Consider the following 20,192-nt stretch of genomic DNA (forward strand, 5'->3'; position numbering starts at 1 on the left):
ACCCATCATTCCAGCTTTCATCAACATTGCCCTTTCAGCACCATCGATTGCATCCCAAATAAGACGAAACACAAAAACGCTGACCAGATTCAAACTCGAAACACAAGATGTCTACATCCATTCGCAAAGTCCTGATCTCAGAGTTCGGCGGTCCGGAAAACGTGTCGGTTGTCACAGCCCCCATCCCCGCGCCTTCCCCCAACGATGTCCAAATCAAGGTTCTCTACGCCAGCATGGGTGGTGCAGATATTTCCATGCGACAAGGTGCCTACCCGTTGCAAAGGAAAGCACCATTGACGCCGGGCTACGCGCTTATCGGCCGCGTGCACCAAAATGGATCGGCTTGCACAAAATACCGGGTTGGAGACCTTGTCGCCTGCCTCACAAAATACGATGCGGAAGCCGAGCTATGCAACCAACCCGAGAAACATCTCGTTAGCGTGCCAGAAGGACTCGATCTGCAGCAGGCAGTCGCCTTGGTCTTAAATTGGAACACAGCCTACGGGCTAGCCTACCGCGCCGCTAAGATCTCCGCTGGCCAGCGCGTCTTCATCCACGGTATCAGCGGCAGCGTCGGTTTCGCTATTCTCACACTTTGCAAGATGCAAGGTGCGGAAGTCTACGGGACAGCATCAGCTGTCAATCACGCAGCTATCCGCGAAGCGGGTGCCATGCCCTTCGTCTACTCCGACAAGAACTGGATGCAGGCCATGAAGGACGTGGGCGGCGCAGACGTCGTATACGACGCTCTTGGCTTCGAATCTTGGGACGACAGCTGGAACATCCTGGCGAAGGGTGGTCTTCTTGTGGGTTACGGTGGGAACTTCGACCTGCTCACCGGTGGAAAACCTCGTAGTCAGCCACCTCAGGTTATAAAGCTACTCGCAAGAGGGATGGTGCCTTTCTGCCCCTACAGGACGAGCTTTTACTACATTGATCGCGATCAAAAGACGTTCAAACCGGAGTTAGTAGCCCTTTTCGACATGCTAGAGAGCGGAGCTATTCGGGTGCCTATCAGGAAGATGTGGGCGTTGGAAGAGGTTCCGGAAGCGCATCGTGTTTGGGGCAAAGGGCCGGGTATCGGGGCTGTGATTGTGAAGGTCACTGAGGATGACAAAGTAGGTCGCCAGTCTTGACTGAGCTGATGAGGAACGTCATCAGTCTGATTCTAGATACCCATCCGCTGTACTTCTCGATATATTCGCGTTCATCATTAATGCCTTAGTCCTTTACATGAATGTTATATCTGCTTGTTCCATTCTGTACTCACTCGTGGCCTTCCACACCTATCCGATCCTCTACATCGTTGTGGGAAGTATTTGTCGTCCTTCAAACTATGCGTTGTTAGCTCGTTCTACACGCGTAAAGGACATAAATCCTGCAACTTACAACACCAATTATAGATTTCATTAGCCAGGCTACTCGACGATCTCTCTGCCAGTGCCATGTCTAACGTGATTTTGTGCGTGTGGGCAACCTCCAAAACTACGCTATGAGTAGCCGTGGGCTCCTTCGCGATCAGCTTCGCAAAAACTGGCTTGAGAGCCTGCAGAGTGCGACGTAGAGCCAGGCCTTGGGCCTTGTGCGCCTTTGCAGCGTAGAGCGAACTATTGTCGGTCCATAGACGAATGGTGAGATGAAATCTAGTAGCCAAGCGCTGCTGCGCGTGAAATAGCGGAGCAAATTGGGTGGGAAGCAGCTTGACATTGATAAAGTGCTTGTTATGGGAAAGTAGACAGCCGTCGACTGTGAGACCGCGCAGGACAGAGTTGGCGAGTTTGATATGATACCCGAGTCTGAAGAAGTCTCGCTGAAGAAGAGTCGCGATGCGCAGCGGGTGTTTGACTTCGAAGCCGCCGTACTTGCTATAGAACGCCTTCACTATCTTGGTCGCGAAACAGCTATCCAAGATGCGTGGGTTGAGGAACCGAGGGGTTGGTTTGTACATGAAGGTGGTGTGGTCGAGCGGATAGGCGTAAGCGGTAGGACTCGCGCAGGTAGCCATGTCGTGCATCATATCTTCGGCGAGAAGCTCATCATAGATCATCAGGCGGAGCTCTTGGGGAAGGCGGGAATAGATGATCTTGAAGAAGTCGTCGAGACTGCATCTTGTTAGTAACAGGTGATTAGATCCAAAGGACTGCTCACTCAGCGTCCGCAATACCGTCGCTCATAATCGCGCTGCGTGATGCAGACACTAGTTGATCTTCTGCCATATTTGACTGTGCCTGGTGTGGTGGAGAAAGCCTGACATCCTCAGTGTGATGTTTACAGTTTGTGCTAGTGTGGCGGGGTTTAGGACCGGCCGGAGTGAATACTTCAAGCTCGGATCAAATGGCTGACAACGTGAAAGCAATAAACTGGCCAGAGAAAGTAATATCTTCATATGTCTTCATGTATTCCACACCTTACTCCCACTGTTTACGTCCCCGCAATGTTGCGCGGAACATGCTCGTCGTAATACAATGTTTCTCCGCTCTTCCCGCCCTCGAACAATCCCAACGCCAATCTAGCGACAGCCTCTCCACAGAGCTCAGGGGGTTCCACCATCTCATCACCCATCTCATCCCAAATCCTGAACCTCTCGATCTCGTGGTCCGCCATAACGCCCCGATACTTCCCTTCGACTAGTCCATCGATCATCTTGGTTCGTGTTAACTTCGGGTATACACCCTGTACACTGAGCAGTGGCTCTTCGTGTGCGAGACAAGAGATAAACCGGGTTAACGCGGCTTTGGTAGTGCTATAAGGCATCCATCCATGGTAGGATACTGTGTCATCGCAAGCCGAAGAGAGAATTATGACTTTGCCGCGGCCAGCGTTATGAGGATGCGCTATCCGTGAAGCACGGAGCTTTGGGAGCGTAAGTTGAACCTGAGAACTATTAGCGTATGGAGAGCGTCACATTAGGTCATGTAGCAGTAGGAATGAGCAGTGTAGTATGTCAAGGTGGTACATACCATACTCATCGCGCCAAAAACATTAATGTCGAAACTTCTCTTTACCGCTTGAATGTCGACCGTTTCCAATTTTTGGATTGGTGTAATAACACCTGCACAGTACACCAAAGTATCGAGACCTCCAAAGTGATCGAAACACGTCTGCACCGCTAGCTCGCGATCTTCTTCCACTGTGACATCGCCTTCGACTATTCTGAGACGTTCTCTCTGCTGTTTCGTGAACTCAAGCTTGATGGTCGAATCTATAAGCCCAAATGCAATTACTTTCGCATTTAATGGTAGGTAAGGTGACGACAGTATGGAAAGCGTGGTGGCGTATCCGATTCCGGACGTTCCGCCGACGACGAGGATGACTTGGGGTTTCGAAGTCATGGTGCGTGTAGAAGAAACTTGTGTAACAGTGCGTATATGACGAAGGATGAATTAAGATCAGATGATGTTGGAGGATTGAAGCTTGTGCATTTTGAGACGGCGCGAGTGGAGACATGCCCCGCGCTAAATCCGAAACTGGCAAAACTCGGAGGAAGCTTGAGGGAGGTGCGTTGAACGGCCGCGGCCCCTTTCTCGATTTAACGGTAGCTACATATCACTACAGTCCCGCCTTCGCGCCTTCGCCATTTCATATCAAGCCTTCTTCTGCGGCCTTGATCTGCAACGCCAGTACCCTACTGTAGAATCGTGACAGAGCCAAATTGCCACCCATGAACCACAAACCAGGATGACCGCTCTTCTGCCACATCGTCCTGAACTCGCCTTCGTCGTTGAAACCCCATACATCGCTGACGCGGTCTGCAACTTCATCGCCGAAGATCTTTCGTGCCTGCGTGCGCATGTTTTGGTACCCAGTCGCAAATACGATCTCATCAGCTTCTAGCTTATCACCATCTGCAAACTCGATACCGTCTGGCAAGATTTGCGCAATCTCTTGGCCTTGCTTGACTTTGATCTTCCCATCGATGATAAGCTGGGACGCGCCGACATCGATATAGTAGCCGCCGCCGCGCTGGAAGTACTTGATGAGAAGGCCTGAATCCATCGGTCCACTGTCAAGCCCGAAGCCAGCCGCGCGAAGACCGTCGTGCATTTTCTTGTCGTGGTCGGCTTGGATCTTGGTGACTTTGATCTGCTGTGCTTTCAGAAGCTCACTTGGCAGACTCCAGAAAGTGAGGTCGGCATCGTCGACAGGCGGTGCGTCTTGATCGTACAAACCCTTGTTACCAATGTCGGTGATAGCCTCGGACGAAACCACGCATGTTGTACTGCGCTGTACGATGGTGATGTCGTACCCTTTCTCGAAGAAGTCTTGCGCGATATCATGACCGGAATTGCAGCATCCCACCACGACAGCCTTCTTGCCCTTCGACTCGGGATTTGCGCCTGGGTGCTCGGAGCTGTGGCACAGGCGGTCGCCTTTGAAGTCTCGCATGCCTTTGACCTGGGGGAAGTTTTTCTCACCGGAGTGGCCTGTCGCTTGTACGATGTGCTTCGGATGTAATGTGCGTGTCTGAGTGCTCCCATCGGGCTTCCGGCGTTCGACAGTCACGGTCCACTGCTTCTTACTTTCATCCCACGATGTTGATTTGAGGCTTGTTGAAGTCCATACATTGAGTTCTAGCAGATTTACGTACGCTTCGAAGAACTCCGCGAGCTTGTCCTTGGGGGTGAAGACTGGCCAATGTGCTGGGAAGGGAACGTAAGGCATGTGGTCGTACCATACTGGATCGTGGAGAACCAATTGGCGGTATCGCTTGCGCCAGTTGTCGCCAACCCTCTCATTTTGGTCGACGATCAGCGCGGGAACATTCAGCATCCTTAGGCGCGCAGCAACTGTCAGCCCGCCTTGCCCGGCTCCAAGGATCAACACTGTCGGGTCGATTTCCTCTTTCTCTGCATCACGCGTCTCTTTCCATGTCCTTCTATTAGGATCTCCGCCGTGTTTGACCCCCTTTGTCCTTCGGTGACCCAGTGGCTCTTCATGGCCTTTAAGCTCCTTCAGTAAAGTGTACAATGTGAACACCTTCCATTGCCCATTGTCTTCGGCGAGATTCATTACTCCCTCTCCACGTCCGACGCTCGTCTCAAAAGTTACGAAGAAGTTGATGCCAGTAATATCACCCAGAACATCAATCGCTCCAAACTTCGGCGCGCGGTAGTCTGTGCTCTTGTCCACCTCAATCTTCTCCAATTGCACCTTGCTGGAGTCTAGGTACTTCTTGATGTTCGCACTACCCTTCGACGTCCTGAGATCCCAACTCAACGCTAGGTGATCTCTCCAGTAGCTGTTGTCTTTGGAGAAGAGGTCGGCGATAGCCGCATGGTCCTTTTTCGCAAGTGCATCGTTGAACCGTGTGATGACCTCATTGGCGACCTTGTGTGCATCGACGGACTCATTTTTCGACGAGGTTGGCCATACACCGACTGGTATGTTGACACTGCCAGCCTCAGGACGCTCGCTGGAGCGAATTGAAGTGTCGCCGACTCCCATGTTTGTGGCTTGCTGGATGACGTAGGTAAGGAATTGAGTGAGCAGACAATATCGTGCAACAAAGATGAAGAATAGCTGACAATTGCAGCACAATCACGATCTTTTGGACACGGTTAAAAGGCTCACGACATGTCATCAGCTGAGTGAACGGATTACCATCTTGGTGTGATCCGTATACGCGTGTAGCATGCCAAGCCACCGTGGTGTACCTGGTCGGCAAACCTTCCTCGCTGGGAAGTGCGGGGAAGATCGTGGCGTCGCTCCGGGGAACCAACGTGAGAATCCCCCTTCTACCCGCAACTTTCCATCGCAGCGAACTCCGATGTGCGGATAGTCTCCGCTCGAGAAACATTTCTGCTCGAGCATCGTCCAGTCCAGGCCACGACACGTGGTGCTGTCACGTGTATCGCGAGCTTGCCTACACGTCGGGCCAATTCCATACCTAGGTAGCATCTGCATCTGCTTTCGCTCAACCCATGAGATTGAACTGGCACAAAACGTGCCTACAGCCTCTTCCATCACCCCGATGGCACTGTCCGACAGATGACAGTCATGCATGTCAGCGCCACGTCATGTTGAGTCGTACTTAGGTACGGTACCACAGCTGTGTACTCTTACGTGTCTCGCTCCTTCTTCGGACCAACGGTTGATCTGTTATATTCAACTCTAACAAGTCTATAATTATCGTTCCATCGCACATCTAGAATGCGTAAAACCATGTCTATTTTACCAAACCCACGCTAAATGAACATAAAACAGAACGACATTTCAACAGCGCTCGCGCGTTCAACTCGGCCGCCTTGGCCATCCCCAAGTCTTTTGCTGCACAAGCGCTGCCTCATCATCACTATCCTCTATCAGCCGCTTGGGTACCGACCCACTCCTCATACTCTCATTCCCCTCTGTTATACTCTCTAGACTCTTTTGCCTGCCTAGTCCCCTCTCCTCAATGACAACACCGTGAGACTGTCTCCTTCCATGTCCGCCTGTGATCTCGACTTCCGATCCTCTCCGCTCGTAGAACGGGTTCGGCTCAGTATGCACGATGACCTCCCTCGTCTCCTTGATTTGGTTTCCTGTTGGGGCGAAGCTCGTGACGCGCTGCCCCTCTAGATCGCCTGTTGCTTTTGTATCGACGGTGTAGGAAGCGAAGCTCGCGAGCTCGTGAATCGAACCTCGTGCTTTGTGCGTGTTTGTGCCGCCGGTGCGGTGGCCGGTGGTGGATTGGTTCGACGAGGATTTGAACTCGTGGGCAATGGATGCCATGCCTGTCTTGCGCGACGTCGAAATTGCGATGCGTTTGATGAGGTTGGCCATTGTCATCTCGATGTTGAGTTTGACGAGGTAGGCGAGGGGATGGAATTGGATATATCTGGAAGAATTTGGGTTAGCAAAGAGGATTGGGTTGCTTATACTGGTAGTCAGAACTCACACAAAGGAATTCGGTATTGACATGGCGGCAATGATCATGACGTCCATGAGAAGTGACACCATGACAATTTGCTGGTTGAAACGAACGAGCTTGTTGTACTTGGTGAGACCATTGTTGATGAGGTTCTCTTTCACAGTCTTCAAGAAGTACCAGTTCAACGCTGCGTCGGCAAGGAGGTAGAGGCCTTTCTCAATTCGGTCCCAGTACTCATTGATGAGGTGATACCTGTTAGATCGTTAGTCCAATGCTTGGTGTGATCGAGTATAGTATCTGCGCAAATGCCGTTCCACCACTGCTGAGCCAGACGCGCCCAGACAACAACTGATGTACCCTGTTGGAAAAGTAACCTACTTCTTGTTAACCTGTAACCGTGCTGGTATCCACACATTGAAGACACTGATGTTGATAACAGTGACGAAAATCGCAGTACCGATCATAATCCATTTCGACCGCCGTCGATCAGGCACGATGACACGAATACGGTTGATGATGATCTGCAAAAGCAGCTGGACCTGAATACACCACCAGAACAAGATGGTGAAGTAGAAAGCAAAGCCTGTAGTAATGGTTAGCACGATCCCAAGAAGCTGTGCGCTATCGCTACCTACTTGGCCTTATGTACTTGAGCAAGTGTAAAAAGCTCTCAAGGCCCATTACAAACGAGACGATAAGTTCCAGCCATATCATCCAGACGTAGACGCTCCTGAGGGGTGACCGGGACCCTTTCGTTTGTTTGATAATGAGCCATAGGGCCAGAATGACATTGAGTAATGTCAATCCCCACACAACGGAGGCTATGATGATATCTGCTTTTGTGATGGGCTCGTTCTTGTAACTATCTGAGATGAATGGGCCCCATGGTTGGAACGAAGGCTTATCATGATATTCGTTACTCATGCTGAGCCAGCGTGGAAAAGATATGTGGAACGATGGTGGCCTGATAACAAACGTCGCAAACTTAGCGAACGTGGTGTTGTATACTATGTGCGAGCGGTTGGGAGTGAGCCGTTATGACACAAGCGAAGACCCTTCACATCTTCAGTCCAGACCGACTGATCCATAACGGCAGCTAGGGGGGTTTTCAGGAGATGAAGCGAAGACTTGACAGACCCTCGAGTCAAAATAGAGTTCGACAGAAAGTGGCGTATAAGCCCTGTGTTCGAGAAGGACAGATCCCATTCGTTGGGCGTCAAGCTTGGGTGGATATTCGGAAGGCAAACGAGCGATCCTTTCGTGAATCGTGCCACTAATCCTGTAACAGCAGTGCTGCTGGATCGTAATGGTCCGACCTGCATACGGAACGGGATCTATCCTGCTGGAACGCTAATGCTCGCTTGACAGGGAAGGGCATCCCTTTTGCGGGGTGATGCACGAGTATTGCGCATCCTCCAGGCGATGCATACATGCACTGGAACAACTGGGGAACCACGAAGGAGCAGTACCTTCACTGTGCTATGTTATTCATGGACCGTTAGTCCCTAGCTCGTAACGTGAAGTATGGCGGTGAAGAGTGCAAGATCCAGAGAGCTGTTCTGACACGCGCGGCCGCGAAGTTGGTGCTGTTTCCAAGTTGTCCAGGTCTGATGCCTGTCAAGTTTCCTAGTGGCGTCAAAGGGATTTACCGCGCTGAGGACGATGTTGAGGTGCTAGCAGCTGTTGGCTTACCGGTAAGTATGGCGACTCTTCCGCGTGATGTGATTTGCTCCATCGCAACGCTTTCGATGGACTCAGGCAAACTTGCAATAGACCGCATCGCATGAGAACCATTGCTAGGGGTACGTGATGTTTAGCCCTTGTACTGCAAGCTGCTACGACCAGCGCGCTTTCTGCTTCACTAGATGATGCGATTGAAGCCTCGAGTACTGCTTTCCTATACAGTTGTGGGCCTACGTTGTATCGCTGAAGCTGCACCTGTCATGAGCAATGCAGACCCAACGATCCGGATTTCATCGTCTCCTCATTTTCCATAAGTTCGGTTTAACACACGGCGGTTCGCCAAACTAGCGTCGGTGCGGACGCGCCGCCTGCCATTGTCTTGCGTGCCGTGCACACGTGTCTCGTGCCTTGTCCTGGGCTATTAATTCAGGCCCAATCCGACCTCGACGCGGTCAGCTTGAGCAAAGCCGCCTGGGCGCCTCCTAGCAGGGTCGCCGACTTTGGTTTGGATGAACGTCGGAGGATTGGCAGACTCCGGTCGCAAGGAACATGGCTGCGGATGAAACGTGCACCGAGTGGGCTAGACGAGATTGCCACTTGAGCAAGGCCGGGGAAGTGCCTCCGAGCGAAAATTCAGATGTGCACCGTCACGAGCAACACGACGTGCGGAGTCGACATCCTGTTTCTAATGAGACGGGAACAGGATTGTACATGTCAAAAGCCTTGTCGCTGATCGTCAAAGAGGTTGGGGGGATTTGCGACGTGCGTTAGGCACGCGGGTCCAGGCGATCATTGTGACCCAGCGTTTCGAGATCAACAGCCCCGACCGGTTTGCACCCATTGTGACAACTCAAACAATTGCTGATTACTGTCGCATCGTCATAGGCTATGAATTTTGGAACAATTCGAATCGTGGCGAGACCAGCTTGCAAATTGACGGCGCAGCAAACGCTCCGATGATTGTTCCTCCTCCAGACGGAACGCGCCCCGCCACAACTCTATGCAGACAATAGCCCTACGCCCATCACTGGCTCAACACTATATACGCCACTAACTCTGTTCTAACAGCCACACAATCCGGTCAGCCAAATGCAGGTGCCTGACTTCAGATTTAGTGACGTATACGCCTTGTCGTATTTCTGTATAATCAGACCAAGGAGCAACCATGAGCGCAAGCCACAATAGTCTAGTCGGCATGACACGCCAACAAGGGTTCTACTTCATCGCCAAGTTCAAGATCAACGTATTTAGCGACGCCCAGAAGCCAAGCTGCGCGTTCTTCACTGCCCGAACAGCTGCCCAAGTAGGCACCCAGTAGACGACACGCACGTGAACTACTCCTCTCACCGCGCAGCCCAACATCTACATCACGATCGTCGACTCACACCGCCCTGATCATTCCGTTTTTTATTCCAAATGGCGTACTGTAAATCTAGTCTCCGGTCCTAAGAACATCCACGCTTTGAGAACAACAAAGTGGCATAGCGTCCACTCCGTCGCCATCAAGGTGTGCGCTTTCCGCTCTACCTCGTGCTTCCGCCCCGCGAAACGCTACGTTCTATTCTCCTTCTGTTCTGGCGAGACTTCGATGCATACGCGAGATGCTTGGTATGCTTGTTCGAACTGCGGATGTGTTGATTTCGTAAGTGTTAGGGTGGAGGACTGGTTCAGACGGAATGTGCGTTTGAGGACAGTGTTGGGTTCGTGAAGAGGAAAGTGTGGAGATTGATTGATGATCTCTGCTTCCAACTAAGCACGGGAGAAGGATACATGATACGTTGAAGCAAACGGTATGTTACTTTCGATCTCGAGATGAAGACGGAATGAAGAGCTCTTGACCATCGAAGCCGACGTCCAAGGCACCAAGAGCGTTTATCGGTATCGACCGTTCGTGAGACTGTGCAATTCGAGCATTTATATCGCAAAGTAAGAGAACATGATAATGTTTGAAATGTTTTGTTACATTGGCTTTCCTACTTCTCCAGCATCATGGCATCATCATGGTATCATCAACAACATCAACTACCCACCCGAATCTATACTAATACAACATCTAGATAGTGTGCTTTCCAACACCGCATGTCTGGCCATGGTGAGCATGTCCGCCATCATCGAATCTCGACATAAGTCTGCTCCTCTCGGCGCCACGCTTGCGGAGCGTCATGTTGGCCCTTGGAATACCCTCGAAGCTCAAGGCGTACTTGGCAACTGAGTTGGCAATGCTTTGGGTGTTGAGAAGGTAGGCGTCGAGGGCCAGGTTGTCGATGTCATCGCAAGCCTGGTGGTAGCAGGCGTCGAGCGGAGCACCAGCCTCACCACCGAAGAGTTGTGCTTCCTCCTCGGTCTTCAGCACCTCAGCACCGGTGAACAGACCACCGGAAGGAATACCGTTCTCGAGGAAAGCAGCGTAATCGGAGCGAAGAGTGAAGAGAGAAGGCACGTGGGCCAGACCACGCTCCTCGTAGAACTCCTCGAAGTCCTTCTCGATAGTGTCAGATCCGGCGGCACCGGAGAAGTTGAACGCACTGCCATCACCGTCGTAGATACCGAGGACGTAGTTGGGCGATGCGATCATATCGAAGTTGAGGTAGGCGCGGATCTTGTTGGCCTCAGTTGCGTTACCACCGAAGGTACCGTTGATGGTCTTCATGTAGTAGAAGGAGCCCAGCTTGCCGAACTCCTCTGCACCCCAGAATCCGAGACGGACGGCGTTCTTGATCTTGTACTTGGTAAGGGCAAGACCGGTCATGAGCGTACCAATGGTACCAGATCCGTCGTCGTTGATACCGGGACCGGCAAAGACGGAGTCGGTGTGACCACCGAGCATGAGCACGTTGTCGTGGTCACCTTCCTTGGTCTCAGCAATGACGTTGTAGTTCGTGCGGTTCTCGCGGATGGCATCGATGAAGAGGGTTCCCTCAACTGTGCCGTTGCCGAGCTTGGCTACAATACCCTCACCGGCTTCCTTGGTAATGCCAACAACGGGAGCGTAGTCGCCATCACCACCGAGGGTACCAGAAAGGGGTGTATTGGGCTCGGTGTTGTAGATTATAGCACCGACCGCACCGGCGGTTTGGGCGTTGGCGGCCTTGTCAGCGAATGGACATGTGCCTCGCGAGATAAGTGCGATCTGGCCAGAAACTCCGGCTGGGAAGTCGTCAACAGCGCATCCAAGGTTGTTAACCTTGACGACGTTGGCGGTAACATCTCCAGAGGGACCAAAGGTCATGTAAGCGGCCTCAATCTCTTCACCAGCAACAGTGAGCTTGGTGGTCGCTGCGGTGAAGAGCTCGACGAAAGGCTGCTTGTACACATCGTAGTATCCAGTAGCCTTGAGCGTTTGGTACAGCCATTCGGTGGTAGCGTTGTGACCAGTGCTACCGAAAGCACGGTTGCCACCAGCCTCGTCGGCAAAAGTTTGAAGCTGCTGGGATCCTGCGAGAAGGTCTTCGAGCTTGATATCCTTGATCAGGTCCTTGCGAGAGACAAGCTTCTTGGGTGGCCCATGAGGGTGTGGCTTTCCAGGCAGCTGAGGCTTCTGAGGCTTCTCGGGCTTCGCGGAAGGCTTTGGCTTCGCATCGTACTGTGCGAGGACAGGCGCAGCAAGCGCAACGAAGGGAACGAACCTCATCTTGATGAATAGTAGTAGAAGATGAGCGGGAGAAGAGGAAGTTGCCTTGGGTTATGTCACAGGTACAGACTGGCTCTATATACTAAGCCTCGTATCCATATGGCTGGTCCAGAAAGAGTTCATGGCCCACCATGTTCTTGTAGAACTAACCAATACAGGCAGCTGCTCTATCCATCGGTGCTTCATGGTCGCTCAGGAACCGCAATTTAGCAGGTAAGGGCATGGGGTGGGTCTGTGGAAACGGGTAGCCGGGTGTAGAGCTGGGGGGCGAAGGCGACGCGATTGATGAAAGTCTGCTTGGCTGCGCAATGCTGTGTTGCATGAGGAAGGTAGAATAACCGCGTCGCTGGGCGGAGCTGTCTAGTTCCACGCCGGACGCAACTTGATTGGGAAGGAACAGACTCTGCAGATGGGGCCAAGCCCTTGGCGCGCCAACGCCACAATCAGAAGGAAGGAAACGAGAAGAGGCGATATCACGGATCTGCGACTAGATCCTGCGCGGAGGCGTGTAGCTTGGCGGTTAGTTGCGGTTCGGAGGAAAACGAATAGAGCCCAAAGAGCGAGCAACGGTGACACCGCGACCGCTAGAGGGTGCGAGGTAGTGTTGATACAGGGCTCTGAGCGGTCTGGACATGGTTGTTGATAAGTTTAATCCGGGATCAAGAGGGGAAATGTGTTGTGCCGAAACTCTTTATTGAGCCAATCCTCGCGCACGCGAGGCGGCACTGATTCCGACGATACAGCCGGGATCGACAGTTGCAATGAATTCTAAACTTCTCCCTGCCGCGAGCAATCTCAGATTAACAAGATCCTGCCCATCTATTTCTCGAAACCCTCCTGCATCTTGACAATGAAGACACCACGTTCCATGGTGTTGATCAGGATGTGACCACTCTTGAACAGTGCATAGCTCGACCACGTGCCAACAAAGTCGACGGTACCGCCGCCAGGCATGTCGTCATCCTCCGGGTAAACGTCTGCGCAAAGGTCAGTATAGATGAATGGAAAGGATGATTATAGATTTGCATACCGAAGAATCCGACTTCCTTCACGCCAGCACCAGTCGGGTCGTCAGGGATGCTGCGAACATCCAGAACGCGGAATCCGGTGCCGTAGTTCGATTGGTAAGCAAAACCGTTCGCGACATACTGGTTGTGGTCGATACCCTTTGCTCCGCTCTTGTACAGTCCAGTCTGCTTGGGCGCACGGAGGGATGAGATGTCCCAAATATACGTGATGGGGTGACCAGGAATCGCGGGACCCACTTTGTCGTATTCGTCATATTCGTCATCGAGCAAAAGAAACTGCTGGTTCATGGGGTCCAAAACATTGCCCTGGTGGGTGTATGCCGCGCCTTCGTAAGAAGTGTTAGATAAGATGACCGGGGCCTTCTTGTCGGTCACATCGTAGATCGTAAGAGAGTCCTCGTTGTAGCCGTAGCAAATCTCATGGCCCTCGAATTCCGCATCTGGTCCGCGGTAGATGAGGCATTGCGCATCGTGTACGTAGCCGTCCTCTGATGCACTATTCCGAGTCAGTGATGCTCACGTCCCCAACAACATGTCTCACTCACCAGCCCGGGCTTGTTGGGTTTGAAGGGTCGGTTATATCAATGAAGATAATGCCCGACTTGCACTTGTCAGTCCTTGGCTGGGCACCAACGGCATAGATGAAGTTTGTCTCTGGGTTTGTGACGACGTTATGTGTTCGGCCGTTGGGAAGGCCTTTGAAATGGCCAACGAGGTCATTGGCATTGCTGAAGGTGACAGGAGACGCGGGGTCGATGTCGACCAGCTTCTTCATGTCGAAGATCTGAATGCCATGGCCGACCGCCTCGCTACCGATGATCATCAGGTTGTTCTGGCCACGGATCTCGCGCCACGTGCTGGGCGTAGAGTAGGCGGGTAGACGACCCAAGTACGAGAGCTTGCCCTCTGCAGTGATTTCAGCGAACGCAGCGCCATCTTGTTGTCCGATGGCAACGAATTCGCGACCATCCTCAGATGTCCAGCCTAATGTTGTTTAGCGAAGATCTCAGCAACTTGATCTGTGAACTCTTACCCCATGAAGAAGATCCGACACCGCGAGTGCTGCCGAGCTCGGCGTGCGACAAGAAGTGAAGCAAGTCAATCTATACCGATTCGTTAATGACTAAAAATCGTGATGGATGGTGCATGGACTAACATTTTGGCATCGGAAGACGTCCTGTCCGGCGATTGCGGTGCCGTTCATGCATACCACCTTGTCTTTGATCTCGGCGTATTGAGCAGAGTTGTACATGCCCGCAGCTTCCTGACGTGCCCATGACTCCTGATAAGGGTTAATACAGAATTCGAAGATGCTGGAATGCGGTTGCCACCTTCTTGAGGGCAACATTGTTCTCGTGCCTGATACCAGAGTCGTAAAGCTGTGCGGCTTTGAACTCATCTTTGGGCATTTCCTTTGCCGCCGCAAGGGCGGACAACGACAGAAGGGCGGTGCGTAGGTACATGTTGACTGCGACTTGAACGATGCACAAGATGCCGATGGAGAACCATCATGGGCTCTTCGCACACTTTTAAATGCGTCCCCATGACACGGAGGTGCTCGATATGCCAGCACCCATACTGCAGCACCTATGGCAAACCCGGCAGGTAGACACCATACCTGCCCTTTTGGATGCTACTATCCGTGTAACCATGTAACCATCCATTACACCTGGTGGTACAGATCCGCGATTGGCAGCCGGTAGAGATCATAAGCAACGTGTAGATGAGGACGAATGCCGTGCAGGGTATGACATTGGTGGCTTTAAATGAAGCAAAAGCTTCGTGTAAGGAGCTGTCGACGAGATAGGAAGGAGGCTTCACTAAGCATGTCTTGGCTACAGCGGAAGAAGGCAGCGCCCAGATGCCAAGGTGCAGATCCCAGGATACAGATAACTGCTGTTCCTGGAACAAAGATAACAGCTGCTGTTGTTGAACATTTGGCCAGGCAATGGGATTATCGTATGCAGCTATTCAGTGGGTTATGACCATATTGTTTCGTGGATGTGCCGGCCAACGAGCCTTGTTGGGTGTTGCGCTGCGCATAGAGCGCAGGCGCAGGGAGAGTTGACGGGCGGCCTGTTTTACCGAGGCATGTGAGATGCACCCCATCAGAGGCCAAAGTCAAACAGGTGCTTTGAAGTCTACGCTGCTTCCAAACCTTAACTTTGTATATCTTCAAGGCAATGTAACCTTCTTAGCTCTTTTGGTGTAAAATCATTGTTCTTCGCGGAGATGGTTGTTTAGTTTTCGTGGTTTTCCACCGAATGGGGTGCATGTGAGGCTCAAGCGGCGACGGGCGGGAGCGGCTCCATCGCGTGATTCGGCTGGAAAATTCGCGTGAGAGCTGCAGGCTGTTCACTTGTGTCGATACAACAAGCTCGTTAATGTCAGCAATAAGCTGGCAGGCATTAATAATAGGGCTGAGGGATGAGCGCGCCGGGCCGTAGGGTGTTGGGGCTCTGGCCAGTGCCACAGTGGCCGTTCAAATTTGCTCACTTGCATGCACGTGAGTAGCAGAGATTGACCTCGCGCGAATGCAGCGCTAGAGATCTGGGATGGCAAAGGCAAATGTTCGATGTTCGGGATATTTCGCGATGGAGTTTGCAGTTCACGATGGGTCACAATGGGTCTCAAGTGGGGGAGAGCGGGGCAGCGTTGGGCCGTCACCCGAGCCTGGAACGCCTGCCCACTGAACGGCGCGGGGCCCACCATTGCGTCACCAAACAAAACAATCAACATAGGAGAGGAAGCGGCAGGTAGCAGGTAGCTGTTGTGAATGGGACTGTGTCCACTAAATCTTCATTACTGAATCTATTTAGTCATTGATGTCGTGAATCTGGTCGTAAGCTCTCCCGCAATGGCGGGGAGATATGGTGAAATGTTCATCTTCCTCGGCTCCCCAGTGTCGGACCAAGCACTTACAACTTGGCCTCGACCTTCTTCAGGCACTCCGGGAACTCCTTCCAGTCGTACATGATGGCCGCGCACTTGGTCTCCTCGGTGAGGAGCTTGGCCATCTGTTCCATCTTCTCCTTGCCCTCCTCGATGCCGTAGATGCCAACGTAGCCGATGCAAGGGATGCCCGCGCGCATGGCAGCAGTGGCACCGCTCTTGCTGTCCTCGACGGTGACGGCCTCGGAAGGCTTGACACCGAGCTGCTCAGCAGCGTACAGGTAGATCTTGGGGTCGGGCTTGGAGGAGGGGGGGTCGAGTGAGGTGGCGGCGGAGTAGACGTGCTCGGGAGGGAAGAAGTGGGCGATGCCGGCCTTCTCGATGGAGGCGACGACACGGCTCTTGGCGGAAGTAGAGACAACAGACATGGGGTAGCCCTGCTCCTTGAGCTTGTTGAGCTGCTCGGTCACACCAGGGCACTCGACGGCCTTCTGGCTGAGCTTGAGGGTAACGGCGCCGAGTTCTTGCGCGACAAAGTCCTCCATCTCGGCGTCGTCCATCTTGAAGTTGTGCTTCTTCTGCAGGCCATTGAGCATGCCGCGGAAGTTGTGGCCGACAAAGTCCTCGAGCAATGACTCAGCTGTGTAGCGGTCGGAGATGTTGTGCTTCTCGAGGACCTGGTTGGTGAGGTCGGCGCAGGCCTCGAACGCGAAACGCTCAGACTGGACGAGCGTGTTGTCGCAGTCGAGCATGATGTACTTCGCCTATGCACGTGTTAGCGGGGTACTGGCGGGGTACATGTTAACACCGAAACGCGTACCTTGCCCATGGTTGCGGTTGTGTAGTGTGTAGTAGTTGGGTGGATAGTCGTGGTAGTGGTGTCGATCGACGTGCAAGAAAGGAGTTTGGTAGAGAGAAGTGGAGAATTGGAGTGAGAAGTCGTAGAGGCTGGGGTTTTGTTGAGAGAGAGAGGAGTAAATAGAGTAGTAGCGCCTGCCAGGTGTCAGGGGAGGGCGGTGCAGCAGGGGAGGCGCGTTTACGTCATTGGCTGCTCAGGTGGAGCGTGCCCGGTCCATTGGGCGGACGAAGGTTCGCCGTCGCAGCTCTCTCACCACTTTCCTTCACCTTGGACCCACTATTCCCTTAGCGGATCGCGGGGTCGGTTTGGCGACAACATCCTCCGCAACCCAACAAGACGGATTCACGTATTGTTTTGTTACCTCTATTACCACGAACATCGCATTTTCCATGCGCTTGTCTCACCGCTCGTGGTTTTAACTTTAGGCTGCGAGCTACTGCATTGAGAAGCATGTCACTGCAAGCCCACGTCTTGTGCAACCTCCAAGTACACCGACCAACTCACCCCGCATGGAGGATTCCAGAACCCAACACGGTATGCGGTGTGCGCAGTGGATAGTTCCTGCATATAGGCAGTGATGGGCTTGCATCCCCGCACCTGTCTCAGCGCAGCCTCACCACCTGGTACGTGATTGAGTGGCGCATGCAATGACGATATGTGTACGCTGGTATTACAAGACTATATTACTTGACGCAAGTCATATTGTAATACTATAGTCAGAGAAGCCAATTGCGCAAACGGACCAGGTCAGAAGGCTTCATATCGTAGAATGTACGAACTATGGGTAGGAGCGGTATAAAATAGATATAAAAGAGTGACATGAAGTGAGATCATCGGTACAGAGTAAGAGTCATCAGTTGTAATTGATAGTAAGAGTCATCAGTTGTAATTGATTACTTTTCGCTAGACATGCTCAACGCCAGTGATGCAATATTGTACAAGTAAATTAGTCATTACAATTTCCACCTCGCGGGGACATCCGGACGGCGGGCGATCTATTTCTTAGAGTCCTCCTTGGCCTTCTCAGCCAACTTCGTCGCCTCGTCACCCTTCTTCTGAAGGATGCTGGAGATCTCTGAGATGGTGTCCTTGAAGAGCTTCTGGGCCTCATCGCCGTGCTTCTGGGCGACGTCTTGGAGTTGGCTCAGCTTGGGCATGATCTGGTCGCCTCCGGGGATCTGCTTCAGGTACTGCTCGTAGTCACCGAGACCAGCATCCTTGGCCTTGTTGGCGGCGCTCTTGACGTATGACTCGAGGTCGCCTGTGTCGCCCTTCTCAACAGCAGATTTGACGCGCTCGTATAGTTCTTGAACGTTTCCACCCTTGAGCGCATCCGCGTTCTCCTCGACGATCTTCTTGACCTGGGGGTTCTTGTCGAGGTAGGGCTTAGCCTGCTCCATACCCTTGTCCCAGGCCTCGTCGCCCATCTTCTTCAGCTTCTCAACCTTCTCTTGCACGATACTGCGAATCTTCTCGATGTTGGATGCACTCACGCCAGTCTTGACGACGTCGCTGATCTGCTTCCATGTCCTGTCGACCTCCTTCTTGGCCTCAGGACCGTACTTGTCGCCGTACTCCTTGAGCTTGTCGATGTTGCCTCCGACCTTCTCCTTGAGTTGAGGGTGGTTGTCCATGATCTGCTGCGATGCGTCGCCGGCAAGATCTGCGATACGGCTCATATGCTTGGTGATGACGTCCCAGGTCTTGTGTGCAGTGACAAGGCTCATGTCGCCATTGCCCAGGACCTGGCGCATCTCATCGTATGCTTCGGTGACGATCTGGTCGACCTCCTTGCCATGCTTTGCGCGAATGGCATCTAGGTCATCGAATGCAGAGTCGACGTAGCCCTTTGCACCGGGGATGAAGGCAGCGTAGCTCTGTGCAGCGTTGCGTAGCCATTGCAGCGCCTCGTTGGGCTCGGGTGTCTGCTCCTTGATCTTCTGTGTAGCTGAGTTGACGTAGCCTTTAGCAGTCTTGGAGGCCAACACAACGTCACGGGCGCCGGACTGTCTGTAGAAGATGTAGCCGACTGTGACAGCTGCAAGGGCACCAGAAGCGGCACCGATGGCGGCATGTGAGCCGGCGCCCGCGTTGCCGGAGGTTGCTGACTCGGTGGACTGGAAGCGGGGTTGTTGGGAGCGGAACTGAGGGTTGTTTATCCGCGCAGCTGGGCGGCGAGCACAGCGAGCTGCAAAGCGCGCATTCTGGGTTGCTTGTCTCGAAAACATGACTGTGCTGGTGATTGTGGAAGTCAATTGATTCTATATCAGTCGGAATGCAATTGGGAAGGTAGGGGTAGCTTGCAAAAAGGCAATGTGTGATAGAAGAAAGTTCAACAAGGGAACCAGCTTTAAACAGGTGCAAGCAAACTGCATGCCCGCGGGTTCACAGAGAATGACGTCGCCATGATGATGCGCAGCGCTAAGCCCTGTACAGCGCGCTAAGCCAGCAACGGTCGAGGCACCCACTCAGCGTCATTGGTCTGTCATTGCACTAAGATTTAAGCTTACCTCCCCACGATTTCCCATGTGAAGGGAAGCTAGCGAACAGGTTTCTGCTTAAGTCACAACTGCGCCAGTCCGGTATCGCCTCAATGCATAGGGTGTTCATCGCACTTGTCCCTTAAACATGGTCGCGGACAAGTACACGTTACTCCTTCGTCTACTGTCGCAGTCGTTCCTGTCTGTAATCGCCGCACTCTCCGCAAGATATGGCGACTCTCATCGATGCTGCAATGTTGTCCGTAGTCTTTACAACCCGGCCTGTCACGGCTGTCAAGAAGACTATTACATAAATTTGGGTCGACTTTGAGCCCCTTCGCTGACACCACATCTGTCAGACAGCCCATTGCTTTCGTAAAGGACCTGTGTCAAGCTGCACCTAAGAATGCGGTCGCGGAATGTACGGCATTCCAGGCTTCTCAATTCATGGAACAGATTTGTTTTCGAATGCGCTCGACTTGCTGAATACGAGCCTGGGCTAGAACCTTGGCTGCAGAGTCGCAGGTTCTAGATGTGAAAAAGAAAGCTGTCAGGCCGTGAAGATGCGGGATGACGTTACACTGAATAATACCAATAGAAATGTGGGTGGCGTGGAGCATCAAAAAAGTGTAACCTCTTAGTTCTGCAAAGACTTTAGTGTGAACTCTCAGTCTCAGTGCCGCGGCGGCTGGTGAGGAAAGGGGATGACGTAAGTTAGGCTCAACCTGACGCGATAGCATCGCGCGCTTACCTAGCCCAGCTCAAACAC

At 52.6% G+C, this 20,192-nt stretch overlaps 8 protein-coding genes across 8 annotated transcripts; 1 reads left to right on the plus strand and 7 right to left on the minus strand.

Annotated features, from left to right (window-relative positions):
- Positions 1 to 107: 107 nt before the first annotated feature.
- Positions 108 to 1,136, plus strand: J4E93_003080 (uncharacterized protein; the record flags this gene model as incomplete). Its single annotated transcript, XM_049341020.1, has 1 exon — positions 108 to 1,136. The coding sequence occupies one exon, from the start codon at positions 108 to 110 to the stop codon at positions 1,134 to 1,136; it is 1,029 nt and encodes a 342-aa protein (XP_049201902.1).
- A 1,285-nt stretch (positions 1,137 to 2,421) lies between these two features.
- Positions 2,422 to 3,332, minus strand: J4E93_003081 (uncharacterized protein; the record flags this gene model as incomplete). Its single annotated transcript, XM_049341021.1, has 2 exons — positions 2,422 to 2,874; positions 2,961 to 3,332. 2 exons carry the CDS (start codon positions 3,330 to 3,332, stop codon positions 2,422 to 2,424), a joined length of 825 nt encoding a protein of 274 aa, XP_049201903.1.
- Positions 3,333 to 3,579: 247 nt separating this feature from the next.
- J4E93_003082 (uncharacterized protein) lies at positions 3,580 to 5,445 on the minus strand (the record flags this gene model as incomplete). The annotated part of the gene is made up of 1 exon (XM_049341022.1): positions 3,580 to 5,445. One exon carries the CDS (start codon positions 5,443 to 5,445, stop codon positions 3,580 to 3,582), a length of 1,866 nt encoding a protein of 621 aa, XP_049201904.1.
- A 786-nt stretch (positions 5,446 to 6,231) lies between these two features.
- Positions 6,232 to 7,774, minus strand: J4E93_003083 (uncharacterized protein; the record flags this gene model as incomplete). The annotated part of the gene is made up of 4 exons (XM_049341023.1): positions 6,232 to 6,817; positions 6,878 to 7,102; positions 7,229 to 7,433; positions 7,486 to 7,774. 4 exons carry the CDS (start codon positions 7,772 to 7,774, stop codon positions 6,232 to 6,234), a joined length of 1,305 nt encoding a protein of 434 aa, XP_049201905.1.
- A 2,812-nt stretch (positions 7,775 to 10,586) lies between these two features.
- J4E93_003084 (uncharacterized protein) lies at positions 10,587 to 12,164 on the minus strand (the record flags this gene model as incomplete). Its single annotated transcript, XM_049341024.1, has 1 exon — positions 10,587 to 12,164. One exon carries the CDS (start codon positions 12,162 to 12,164, stop codon positions 10,587 to 10,589), a length of 1,578 nt encoding a protein of 525 aa, XP_049201906.1.
- Positions 12,165 to 12,983: 819 nt separating this feature from the next.
- J4E93_003085 (uncharacterized protein) lies at positions 12,984 to 14,655 on the minus strand (the record flags this gene model as incomplete). Its single annotated transcript, XM_049341025.1, has 6 exons — positions 12,984 to 13,141; positions 13,195 to 13,688; positions 13,738 to 14,176; positions 14,226 to 14,295; positions 14,349 to 14,474; positions 14,524 to 14,655. 6 exons carry the CDS (start codon positions 14,653 to 14,655, stop codon positions 12,984 to 12,986), a joined length of 1,419 nt encoding a protein of 472 aa, XP_049201907.1.
- A 1,455-nt stretch (positions 14,656 to 16,110) lies between these two features.
- Positions 16,111 to 16,913, minus strand: J4E93_003086 (uncharacterized protein; the record flags this gene model as incomplete). Its single annotated transcript, XM_049341026.1, has 2 exons — positions 16,111 to 16,848; positions 16,905 to 16,913. 2 exons carry the CDS (start codon positions 16,911 to 16,913, stop codon positions 16,111 to 16,113), a joined length of 747 nt encoding a protein of 248 aa, XP_049201908.1.
- Positions 16,914 to 17,938: 1,025 nt separating this feature from the next.
- J4E93_003087 (uncharacterized protein) lies at positions 17,939 to 19,171 on the minus strand (the record flags this gene model as incomplete). Its single annotated transcript, XM_049341027.1, has 1 exon — positions 17,939 to 19,171. The coding sequence occupies one exon, from the start codon at positions 19,169 to 19,171 to the stop codon at positions 17,939 to 17,941; it is 1,233 nt and encodes a 410-aa protein (XP_049201909.1).
- Positions 19,172 to 20,192: the final 1,021 nt, after the last annotated feature.

The sequence above is a fragment of the Alternaria ventricosa genome (genome assembly GCF_023758065.1).
Source record: "Alternaria ventricosa strain BMP 2768 chromosome Unknown scaffold_4, whole genome shotgun sequence".
In the NCBI taxonomy this organism is placed as follows: domain Eukaryota; kingdom Fungi; phylum Ascomycota; class Dothideomycetes; order Pleosporales; family Pleosporaceae; genus Alternaria; species Alternaria ventricosa.